Raw genomic sequence first — 12,808 nt, forward strand, 5'->3', positions numbered from 1 at the left:
CAAGACTTCGTACAGAGCTGCAGTGAAGAAAACAGAAGCCCTATAGATGTACTCGCAAATGTATGAGTCACTGGGTATAAATGCGCCAATATAATCCAGTGGGGGAAGAACATTTTTTTCAACAAATGGTGTTGGAACTGGTTATTCATATGGAATGCAATGATCTCTTACCTCTATACAAATTAGTTGAAATGACTGTTAGACCAAAATATCAGCGATAAATTATTCTCCATGTTGTGCTCTGTCCCCTGCCCCCTTTCCCTTGGATGTATTTCCTCTAAGAATTGAGTTGGCTGCCATAGGTTTAACTCTCTTTTTTGCTCAAGAGATAATAAGGCAAAATGAGAATTCTTCAGGAACAATAGGGACTCCCTTTTTTAAATTTAATGAATGCATTTTTTCATAGATACAACTTTAGGAATACACTGATTCTTTTCCCCCATACCCACCCTCCCCACCGCCCACCCGCCAACTCCCATTCCACCTCACTCTCCCTCTTGCATCTCCTTCATTATGGTTCATTTTTGGTTTGACTTTATATACAGAGGACCAACTCCATGCTAAGCATAGACTTCAACAATTTGCACCCACACACGTGGACACACATACACACACACACGACATATAGAGTACAGTTTGGGAACAAAATTTGCAGTCAATTCTCAAAGCACAACTCATTATGGACGGAAGTCCTATATGGGGAGTAAGTGCACAGCGACTTCTATTGTTCCTTTAACACTCTTATCTGTGATGTCAGTGATCACCTGAGGCTCTTGCCATGGGCTGCCAAGGCTATGGAAGCCTTCTGTGACCATAGACTCCATTGGTATTTGGACACGGCCATAAGCAAAGTGGATGTTCTCCCTTCAGAGAAGAGTACACCCTTCTTCCATGACCCTTTCTTTCCACTGAGGTCTCACAGGGATCCTCCATGTAGGATATTTTTTGCCACAGAGTCTTGGCTTTCCATGCCTGAAATGCTCTCACGGGCCTTTCAGCCAGACCAGGAAGCCTCAAGGGTTGATTCTGAGGTCAGAGCGTTATTTACAGTGAATGCCATTCTAGGAGTCTGCTGTGGGAATCCTTTTTTAAGATTTATTTTATTTATTTGAAAGACACAGTTACAGAGAGAGGTAGAGAGGTCTTCAATCCACTGGTTCACTCTCCAAATGGCCACAATGGCCATGGACCATCTTCTGCTGCTTTCCCAGGCCATAGCAGGGAGTTGGATCAGAAGTGGAGCAGCTGGGATTTGAACAGGTGTTCATATGGGATGCTGGTGCTGCAGGCCAGGGGCTTTAACCTTCTACGCCATAGTGCTGGCCTCAATAGGGATTCCTTTGTGAAGTAACTGTCCCAAGAGAAGTTTCTGGAAGGCCCTTACCTGAGGGTAGTTAGTTTCCTCAGATAGGACAGCTTCATGGGGACTTGAGATTTCAGCTTTATCTTTCTTGAACCAAATGGCCTGACTTCGAAGTCCTTCTCAGTGCCTGAATAGAGAATAAAAGTCTTGACGAGGTGGGGCTTTGAGATGGCACTGTAACTCCACAACTCCTACAATTAGATTTGGAGGCCTGACAAAACTGTAGCTGCCCTGCAGCTGCACACAGCATAAGGGATTATTTTGAAAGCACAGTGGAAGCCTCCTGGTTCTTCATCTGCAATACCTTTTATGTTGGGAATTTTTACTTCAAGGTCTTAAACGTATTTTTTGTATTCACAAGCTTTACAATGTGATCCAGTATAGCAATCCACCCCACAGGTCTTTCATCATCTCCATTGTCATCAACAATTCCTTGACTGCCCCATGCCACTGCATGCCACAAACTATCAAGAGTGGACCTCGGGGCGGTGCTGTGGCTTGGCAGGTAAAACTGCTGCCTGCATTGCCCGCATCCCATATGGACACGAGCTTGTGTCCCGCCTGTTCCAGTTCTGATCCAGCTCCCCGCTAATGTGCTTGGGAGAGCAGCAGAGGATGGCCCAAGTGCTTGAGCCCCTGCGTGGATGTGGGAGACCTGAATGAAGCTCCTGGCTCCTGGCTTCGGATCAATTCAGCTCCAGCCACTGCAGCCATTTGGGGAGTGAACCAGCAGATGGAAGATCTCTCTCTCTCTCTCTCTCTCTCTCTCTCTATTTCTCTCTCTCTCTGTCTCTCCTGCTCCCTAACTCTGCCTTTGAAATAAATAAATAATTCTTAAAAGAAAAAAAGAGGCCGGCACCGCGGCTCACTAGGCTAATCCTCCGCCTTGCGGCGCCAGCACACCGGGTTCTAGTCCCGGTCGGGGCACCGATCCTGTCCCGGTTGCCCCTCTTCCAGGCCAGCTCTCTGCTGTGGCCAGGGAGTGCAGTGGAGGATGACCCAAGTACTTGGGCCCTGCACCCCATGGGAGACCAGGAGAAGCACCTGGCTCCTGCCAACGGAATAGCGCGGTGCGCCAGCCGCAGCGCGCCAACCGCGGCGGCCATTGGAGGGTGAACCAACGGCAAAAGGAAGACCTTTCTCCTCTCTGTCTCTCTCTCACTGTCCACTCTGCCTGTCAAAAAAAAAAAAAAAAAGAAAAAAAAAAGAAAGAAAAAAAGAATGGACCTCATTACAGGTTGCCAAATGCGTTTAATTTCATCCTGGAATTCCATCTTGTGGAACTGTTTTGGGGAGTCACGCTCTGTGTCAACCAGAATCAGATCTGACAGCAAACAGTCACTCACTGACCCAGAAGGTTCAAAACACTTGAATAAAGAAATTCTATTCAGAGGCGTGGAAAAGGCTAAGGGAATCAGGGAGATGTTGAAATAACCGGAGATTAGCAACAGGGAAAACCACGGGCTCTCCTAGGTGTGAAGGGTCAAGGAGAGAAGAGTGCTCAGAGGACTGGCCGTCGGGGGAGAGTCCCCACCTCAGGGGCCACGGGTGTTGTGGGAGCGGCTGCAGTTCCTGCTCCTGGCTGCAGAGCGGCTCAGGAGCGACCCAGCAGGAGGGAGCTGTTTCTGTGTCTTCGTCCCTTGGTAACTCTCCGCCTCATAAATAAATAACTGATTGTTATAGCGTGATCTCTGCCAAATGAAATATTAAGTCTCCATGTTTCATTACACTTGCTATAGATGCCAAAACGGTGGCATTTTCCGTGAGGTATGTTCCGTGCTTATGTAACAGCCATTTATCATAGGAGCTCTAAAATGCAAGCTGGAATGATTTCTCCTGCTGAATTGCTGCCCGTTCTTGACATTCGGTGTTATTAAAGCCAGGAAGTCCATGCAGACTTTGAGGACGCTTCCGCTACATGGAGCAGTAAGCGGCAGTAAGGCCTCGCCTTCTATCACGGGGTCAAAACTCCTGAGTCACCGGTGAGGCCGAAAGGCTGGGCCCCAGGTTTTTTCTGCCCAGAGAAACGAATGCAAAATGCTGACGCAGCCAGCACCTGCTAAGTGTTGACCTATTCATAAGGTCTCTAATCTGCGCGGTATTAACACTGTGTTACATCGACGGAAGAGAAAGCTTAGAAATGCCCAAGTCAGAGCAGGCAGAGCTGGCAAATGTTATCCACCACTGCGCTCCAGCGTCAAGGACTTCGAACAGGAATGGTTCCGCCAAAGAGAGCGTCTGGGGGTGCTCGCCAGACACTGCCCCGTCCAGGTTAGGGGTGCTCGGGTCAGCGGCCACTCAGATCTAAGTGCTGAGAGGAGCCCCCCGCGGGCTCGCTGAGGCCCAGCTCCGGGACGACGTTGACCCAGCGACCTCGACGCGGGTCCTCTCAGCCGAGCACCACACAGTCTTTGGAGAGTCCGACCTTACACCCACTAGAAAAAGTGTCGCCCGGGGCAGAGCAAGGTCAACTCCTAGCATTTCTTAGAAGCCTGGGTTCTGCTTTGGCCAGCAACTCCGCTCCCGAGTCGCGGGGGGCGTTCGGAACTCGAGTCACCGTAACGCGGCCTCGGCACACGAGGCTCGCGTTTGACGGCCGTGGCCGCCTCAGGCTGAGCTTAGCGGCCCGCGGCCCGCTGCTCGGCGATCCATTGCTCTCCCCGCGGTCAGCGGCCCTCGGTCACGCCCCGCGGCGGCCCATTCGCTGGCCGGGCGCGCCCGCTGTCTCCGCCCACACGCTAATTCCTCAAGACCGGCCAGGCAGAGGCGCGGCTGGCCGAGCGTTGGATCCGAGACGTGGCTCCCGGGCCGGGGAAACATGCTGGACTTCGCGATCTTCGCCGTGACCTTCTTGCTGGCGTTAGTGGGAGCGGTGCTCTACCTCTACCCGGTAACTGCCTCTCCGGCCCTCAGGGGCGCTGGCCGCAGCCCCCGCCGCCCTCTCTCCCGCATCCACGTCGACTTGCTGGCCACGGGCCCCAGCGGGGCGGGGCTGAGGCGAGAGCTCCCGCGCGGGGCCCGCACGCAGGACCACGTGACGCCTTGCGCGGCTGCAGACCCCTCCGGCTGCGTGGGCTGCGTGGGCTGCGTGGGCTGCGTGGGCTGCGTGGGCTGCGTGGGGGGAAAGCCCGCGCTGCCGCGGGAGGGCCGCGGGGTTGGTGCTCGCCGGGCCGGGCCGGCTTCAGCGCGCCCGCCCCTGACAGCGCTCTTGCAGGCGCTTTTTGACAATAAACCAGCCACACCCAAATGCCAGTTTTCTCGCGTGTCTGGGAGGACATGCCAGAACGCGCCACTCCTTTCTTCCCCCTCCCCGGCGCTTGTGTCGTCCGCTTTTCTGGTTGGCTGCAGTTTGGCCATTGCCCTGCTCCAAAGGGCTGGCGGTCCTGGTCTTGCCTCTGGGGTGTCGCAGGTGGAGGCGCTGTTGCCGGAGCCACGCGCTGCGGCCTTTGCGGGGCTTCATCTCCGCATCTCCTGGTTGTTGGTCATCCCCAAAGAGGGGGCAAGTAAAATGGGGGGTGGCTGTCAAGAGATAAGGGTTCATGTGAGCGGAGACCTGCAGAAGGCGAAGGTGCAAGCGATTCAGATCCGGAACAGAGCGGTGTAGGCAGAGGGAGCAGCAAAGGCAAACCCTCAGGGAAGCAAGCATGCTGCTGGGGACCTCGAAAGCCGGGGGACCAGGGAGGGCGAGCTCAGGGGGAGGAGGAGACCCGGCAGCGAGCTGGGGAAGTGGCTTGTGGGCCAGTTTCTGGACCTGCAGGTGCCGCTGGAGGGTTTCAACAGATGAGTGACGTTTGACATTTAAGAGAATTACTATAGAATTTTATTGGATAAGTTTTATAGGAATCATTCTGGCTGGTGTATTAAGAAGAGGGTGAGGTGGATGTTTGATTTAGTGGTTAAGACCCCTTGGGATACCTTCGTTCAAGTCTTGCCTCCTCTTCCAATTCCTGCTTCCTAATAATGTGGTCCCAGGGAGGCAGCAGGTGAATGCTCAGGTAGTTGGGTGCTTGCCATCTGCGTGGGATGGAGTTTCAGGCTTCTGCCTGGCTTGGAGAGCGAACCAGCCTATAGGCGATTCCTCTCTGCCTATACTTAAGGGCCTGGGGTAAGGGTGGAAGCGGGCGGAGTGGTTAGGATGTTGTATAATCACTTTGGTGAGAGATCGTGTTGACTTGGGTGGCAGTGGCAGAGAGGGTGAGAAGTAGTTCGTTGTGAATACAGAGCCAGTGAGTTCCCAGTGTCTGCATGTGAAGGGTGAGAGAGGCATCAAGGGAAACCAGTTTTGTAGCTGGAGGCTGAAAGGAAGGCTTGAGTGCAGGGAAAGCCAGGGGTTCAGTTTTTGGTTTTTGATTAGTTTTGTGTTGGGGGAATTAGATCCAAGTGAAGATATATGTGGATAATTGGTTATGTAAGTCCAGTTTAAGGGGAAAGTCCGGCTGGAGGGAGTAACGTTGGGAGCTGTTAGTGTATGGATGGTATTTAAAGCTTGTTGCCATTTTCTAGGAAATTCAGACAAGGGAGAGAAGAGGCCCAGGGACCAAACCTTGGACTTCGCGCTATTTAGAGGCTGGGAAGAGAAAGAGGAGCCAGTGAAGGAGTAAGCCAGCTAAGGAGTAGCCAGCTATTTAGAAGGAAGCCGATTATTTTTAAAAATTTGCTTATTTTCTTTGAAAGGAAGAGCGAGAAAGCCTGAGAGAGACCTCCTAGCTCTCAGTCACTCCCCAAATGCATGTAACAGCTGGAGCTGGGCCACACCAAAGCTAGGATTTTAAACTCAGTCTGGGTGTGCCTTGCAGGTGGCAGGGGCCCAACTACTTGAGCCATCACCTGCTGCCTCTCAAGGTGTGCATTAGCAGGAAGCTGGAACGGGAGCAGAGCAGGGACTCCAGCCCAGGCCTCCGATATGGGATGTGGGCATCTCAAACGGTGTTCTGATTGCTGCACCAAATGCCCACCCTGTTTAGAGTGATTGGCTAAGTCTAATGTGCAAACTTGTCAGGTCAGTTAAGGCCTGAGAGTTGAGTAACAGTGATGATGTTCAGAAGAGCAGCTGTCAGTGGAATGGCATGGGTGATAAACAGAAGGTGGGTTTAGAGATACCACGTAGGTGGCTGACAAGTAGGGAGGCAAGAAAGGTGTTCATGTGCTGGTCAGGGCAGTCACGTCATGAAGAGAAACTTGATGACGTCAGAAACAGCATTTTTGGAGCCATGTTCTTGTGTAGGTGGGAGGCGAGGGGACTTTGTGGAGGAATGAGGGACTTTTCATTGGAAGCATAGAGAATCTGTCCAGAATGTAGAGGCAAGGGGGCTGTAAGGGCACAATGTAGGCGCGCGCACACACACACACACACTCTCACTTCAAGAATGAAATCAAGATGTAGGCAGACAGTGGGGAAGTTATTTCCTGCTTGCATTTATTTTTTCAGCAAAACAGAAGCAAGATTATCAGTCATTGGTGAAGACAGGGTTTGAAGAGAGAGGAGGAGTGAGGTAGTATTTAGAAGATTAGGAGAGTAAGTGGAGCAGGGAAATGTGTGAAGTTTGTGCTTTGAGGTTTGTGAACTTAAAGTGAAACTTGTTGGCATGATAGTGTGTTTCTCTGTCTCTGGGAATCCAGGGCAGAAGTGACTGAGCATTGGAAATTTGCCTGATTTATTTTGACAAAACAATTGGGGCAAAGGAGTGGAAGGAACTCACAGAGGAATGGTTATAATGGCAGTCGGTGAAATCTAAGCTGTCTTGATATGAGTGGGTGGGCAAATTGTCCCTTTGGGATAGGAATATTTTTGAGTTTAGAATATCAGAAATACTGAGAAGGAAAGATAAGAGGCTGTCAGAGATGTGGATGCTTGAAATGACGATTTGGGAGGTGTAAGAAGTTACTAATAAAAGCTAGTGTGTAACTGTGCCAGTAATGGCTGAGGTAGGGTAGAGGTTTGAGTCAGGGAGAAAAGGGTCAGGAAAAAAGGATAAACTTCTGTAGGAGTAGGCGTCTGGACCTTGAGGGGAGAGTCAGAAAGAGTCGTGAAAAAGGTAAGAACATTGTCCCGGATGTACTGAGGCAGTGGTAGAGGTGAGAATTACAGTTACTGGGGAGATTGGAGTCTCCAGGGTTTTGCCTGTTGCAGATGTAGATGTAGAAAAGCAGGAGAGCTGTAGCTGCCGGGAACAGATTTGGGTTGGCGGTGGAGGGAGGGAGTGGCGTTGTTCTTTGCACAGCAGCAGGGCTTATTCACACCTGCCTCTCAGCACTTTTTTCCCAAATATTTCAACATTCCTGTCGTGACACCACTCAGTGAAATTGTCCCACTAGTCAAACGCGTGAGTTGTATCTGTTTCCCCTGAAGACATCCATTCTGGAGCCCTGGATCACCCTTGCCTGGTCAGTGCTGGCTACCATCTCTATCCTCTTCGCAGCTCTTGTCCCTTCACCATCATTGTGGGGGAATCTTTATACCTGTGTTGTAGTCTCTCATTTCCTGGTTGCCAAATGGCGCACCTTTCTCTCTCTCGCTTTGTCGCTTTCTTTGTTAAAGAACGTTATTTTTCCAGTAGCTTTCTAAGGAAGTAAGCATAAAAAATAAATTTTATGCGGCCACTGTTGTGGCATAGTGGGTAAAGCTGCCTCCTGCAGGGCTGGTATCCCATGCGGGAGCTGATTTGAGTCCCAGCTGCTCCACTTCTGATCCAACTCTCTGCTAATGGTCTGGGAAAAGCACAGGATGCTTGCTTAGGCCCCTGCTACCCTGTGGGAGACCTGGAAGAAGCTCCTGGCTTCGGTCTGGCCCAGCCTTGGCCATTGTAGCCATTTGGGGAGTGAACCAGAGATGGAAGATCACTCTCTCTGTTTCTCTTTCTTTCTGTAACTCTTTCAAAAAATAAATAGGTAACCTAAAAGCATTGTAAAAAATATAAAAAAGGAAAACATTTTATAAGACCTTGTTTGTTTGAAATCTATTAGGGGCTGGTGTTATGGCATAGCGGGTCAAGCTGCTGCCTATGATGTTGGCATTCCATATGGGCACCGGCTCATGTCCCAGATGCTATACTTCTGATCTAGCTCTGTGCTAATGCATTTGGGAAAGCAGCAGAAGGTGGCCCAGGTGTTTGGGTCTCTGCACCCATGTGGGAGACCCAGATGAAGCTTCTGGCTCCTGGCTTTGGCCTGGCTCAGCTCTGGCCATTGAGGGCATTTGGGGAATGAACCAGTGGGTAGAAGATCTCTTTCTCTCTGTCTCGTCTCCTCTTTCCCCATAACTCCGACTTTCAAATAAATAAGTCAATCCATTAAAAAAAAAAACCTCTGAGGCCAGCGCCGTGGCTTAACAGGCTAATCCTCCGCCTTGTGGCGCCGGCACACCGGGTTCTAGTCCCGGTCGGGGCACCGATCCTGTCCCGGTTGCCCCTCTTCCAGGCCAGCTCTCTGCTGTGGCCAGGGAGTGCAGTGGAGGATGGCCCAAGTCCTTGGGCCCTGCACCCCATGGGAGACCAGGAGAAGCACCTGGCTCCTGCCATCGGATCAGCGCGGTGCGCCGGCCGCAGTGCACCTACCGCGGCGGCCATTGGAGGGTGAACCAACGGCAAAAAGGAAGACCTTTCTCTCTGTCTCCCTCTACTGTCCACTCTGCCTGTCAAAAAAAAAAATTAAAAAAAAACAAAAACAAAAACAAAAAAAACCTCTGTTGTACCTCCACACTTAATTAACAGCTTGGCTTTAGCTTTCCATTAGCATTGTAGCTGTCAACACTCCTCAGGCTGTTGTTCCTAAATCTAGTGTCTCAAAGTCTCCTTCATCGAAACAGCACTCCTAGGGGGCCTAAGGGATCTGTATACAGAATTTTTGTTAATTACTCAAGTCTTATCGCTCTCTCTCTTTTGTATTTAAGAAGCAGAAAGAGATCTCCCATCCCAAAAGCCCACATGGCTGCGGCTGTGCCAGATTGAAGCCTGGGGCTGGGAACTCAGTCCAGGTCTCCCGCGTAAGTGGCAGGAACCCAACTTAGCTTGAGCCATCGCCTGCTGCCTTCCAGGGTCCACATTAGTAGAAAGGTAGGATCAGGAGCAAGTCAGCACTCCAACTCAGGTACTCGGATACGGAAGATGGGCTTCTTTCCAGTGGACCACTATTACGTCTTCCCTTCTGGCCTGTCTGCCCTCCTGTCTCCTCTAGGGCAGGCCCAGAGCAGAGGACTGTCTGCTTGTCAGTGAATCACCCCACTAAGAGCATCACGCTTGGAAGAGCTTGGTCGAATTGTTCACCCACTACGTTTCCTCTCCCATTCTCTATTCATAATTTTTTACTTTTATTTTACTGTAATTTCAGGAGGAAGAGAAAATAGATGACATCAATTTAGCATGTTTAAAAATCACAAAACTGTTTAGCCATTAATAAGTTTAGCCTAGAAAATAAAAGCTAGATTTTTTTTTATGACACTGACTTTATCTTTTTTTTTTTAAAGATTTATTTATTTATTTGAAAGTCAGAGTTACACACAGAGAAGGAGAGAGAGAGAGAGAGAGAGAGAGAGAGAGAGAGGCCTTTCATCCATTGGTTCACTCCCCAGTTGGCCACAACAGCCGGAGCTGTGCCGATCCAAAGCCAGGAGCCAGGAGCTTCTTCTGGGTCTCCCACGTGGGTGCAGGGGCCCAAGGACTTGAGCCATCTTCTACTGCTTTCCCAGGCCATAGCAGAGAGCTTGATCGGAAGTGGAGCAGTGGGGACTTGAACTGGTGCCCATATGGAATGCCAGCACTGCAGGCGGCAGCTTTACCTGCTACGCCACAGCGCTGGCCCCTATCTTTTTTTTTAAATATAGGGCTTCTCATTCCTTTTCCCACTATTTATAGTATTATATTGACAGTGTGTACAGTATAAAATTATACATCGTAGCTTTCATTGTAATCAGTTAAAGGAAATTACACAAACTTTTGCCTAGATATAATCTTGTAGTATTTTGTAGAAATTATAGAAATCTCTTCAGTTAGTATAATTCAACCCATATTATTTTAGGGGCGCATACCCCAATAGGGGAAAAACAAGAGGACTAAATAAAGTTGTACTAAGATTTTCATAGCCTTGCTTATAATAGTAAAACCAAGGAACTAGGCCAGATATTTTACAGCAATATAATAGGAAAATGATTAAGCAATTTTTCAAAAAAGACAGAATTAAGAGAGGAAGAGACAGAGAGAGAGAGGTCTTCCATCTGCTGGTCACTCCTCAGATGCCCTCAACAGCCAGTGCTGGGCCAGGTCGAAGCCAGGAGCTGGGAGCTTCATCTGGGTCTCTCATGTGGCTGCAGAGGCCCAAGCACTTGGGCCATCCTCTGCTGTTTTCCCAGGCCATAGCAGGGACTGGAACCAGCACCTATATGGGATTCTGGCATCGCCAGGTGGTGCTTTTACCCACTATACCACAATGCCAGTGCAATAAAGTGATTTTGATGAAATGTCCAAATATTTATTTATATATAATGTTAAATAGAAAAAAGGCAGAATACCAAATAGATAAAACTCTGATTAGTGCTAGTCAAAATCATTAACAAATTTCAGAATTGATTCTAAAATAGAGTGTTTTAGGTTTTATGCTTATTGTGAAATAAAAAATAACACCCCAAACCCCAGCAAACATAAACCTAGTACAAAATTGTTTAACGTTAAAATTTCCCAAATGTTCCCAAAGTTCATTCCTTAGACATCATTGTAGTGGTTTGCCATGCATTATTCTATCATTTGATGTATTCATATGCCAGATGTCTCACTGGCTAGTGGGCATGCATTGGTAAGAGATGGCTGTTCTAAAGCAAAAGATGACTATCATTGACTCAGTTGGTTTGGGCTTCTATAACAGAATAACATCATCTGAGTAGCTTGTGTATGCAATTTGTTTCTCCTAGTTCTGGAGCCTGGGCAGTAAGTTTCTGGTGAGGGCGCACTTCCTGGTTCATGGATGGTGCGGTCTTGCTGTGTCTTCACTTGGTAGCAGGGGCACACAAGCTCCTTTGTGCCTGTTTTATAATATCCCATTCAGATGGACCTTCCTTCATGACTTAATCATACACAGGCTCCCACCTCATAATCTCATCACATAGGGATTAAGTCTCAACATGAATTTTGGGAACACAAAAATATTCAGAACATAGCAATAATATTTTAGCAGATTGATCAAAAAAAGCATGATTATTTCAGAAGTGAAGGTATTGTAAGCATGGGTGTTGACTTTTTTAAGTCAAGCCAACTGGTACCATATGTAGAATCAGAAAAAGGAAAAATATACTTGGTATGTATTGTAGAATGGATATTAAATTCTTCAAGCACTTTAGTTTAATTCACAGATAGGGTTATTAAGGCAAATTTTTTCCATGCAAAGAACCCGTATTTTAAAAATATTTTAATACAGAGGTAATTCCTTAGATTCAGTTGAATTGGAAAGCCATTTGTTCAAGGTCGTGCAGTTGTCTTGATAAAACACATCTGCCCCTGTGGGTGGCTGGCAGAGCTGCATCCCACATTGGAGCACGCGGGTTCTGTTCCTGCCTCCAGCTCCTGAATCCAGCTGCTTGCTAATGCAGCCCCCAGGAGGTAGTGGTGATGACTCAAGTAACTGGGTTCTCAGCGCCCATATGAGAGTCCTGGGTTATGTTCCTGGCTCCTGACTTCTGCCTATCCCAGTCTCAGCTGTTGTGACTACTGGGGGAGTGAATCAGCAGATGGGAGCTTTCTGTGTCTTAAATAAAAATAATCTTAAAAATACTTCTAATTTAAAGTATATATGATAATTCATTACATTAAACTATTTTTTAATTTGTCCTTAAGGCTTCCAGACAAGCTGCAGGAATTCCAGGACTTACTCCAACTGAAGAAAAGTGAGTAATTTTTAAAATAAACTAGAAACAACTCTTCATTTTTGGTATCAAAACTGTACCATAGGGACTGGCATTGTGGTGCACCACTTGCTATACTGGCATTCTGTATCTGAATGTTAGTTCATGTCACAGCAGCTCCACTTTGATCCAGCTTCCTGCTACCTGGGAAGGAAGCAGATGATGACCCAAGTGCTTGAGCCCTGCCATCCTTGTGGGAGACCTGGAAGGAGCTCCTGGCTCCTGGCTTTGATCTGGTCTAGCTCTGGCTGTTGTGGCCATTTGGGGAAGAGAACCAGCAGGAGGTCTCTCACTTTTTCTCCATCACTCTTCTTTCCTAGTAAATAAATCTGTTTTTTAAAAGAATAAGTTAACCAAAACAAAAATTAAAAAAAAACTACACCTATTTTTAGAGTACCTATCTTATTTAATTCCTTTGTTTAGTCTTAGTTTATTTCTGTGCATACTGCCTAGATAGACTTTCTTCTTCTTCTATTTTTTTTTTTTTTTAAGATTCGTTTGTTTATTTGAAAGGCAGAGTTGCAGACAGAGAGAGATCTTAACATCCACTCATTAACTCC

General features: G+C 48.2%; 1 protein-coding gene across 2 annotated transcripts in view; it reads left to right on the forward strand.

The window, feature by feature from the left end:
• Nucleotides 1-4,105: 4,105 nt before the first annotated feature.
• LOC133759224 (cytochrome P450 20A1) overlaps nucleotides 4,106-12,808 on the forward strand; it is a 63,718-nt gene continuing 55,015 nt past the window's right edge. Inside the window, exons 1-2 of one of the 2 annotated variants that reach the window (XM_062190172.1) lie at nucleotides 4,106-4,253; nucleotides 12,181-12,230. In XM_062190172.1, coding sequence (XP_062046156.1) covers nucleotides 4,182-4,253; nucleotides 12,181-12,230 — 122 coding nt within the window. In that variant the 5' untranslated portion in view covers nucleotides 4,106-4,181. Of the gene's footprint in view, nucleotides 4,254-12,180; nucleotides 12,231-12,808 lie in introns of those variants that run through there. The other variant, XM_062190178.1, reaches the window with a different exon arrangement.

Source organism: Lepus europaeus, chromosome 1 (assembly GCF_033115175.1).
Source record: "Lepus europaeus isolate LE1 chromosome 1, mLepTim1.pri, whole genome shotgun sequence".
Taxonomy (NCBI): domain Eukaryota; kingdom Metazoa; phylum Chordata; class Mammalia; order Lagomorpha; family Leporidae; genus Lepus; species Lepus europaeus.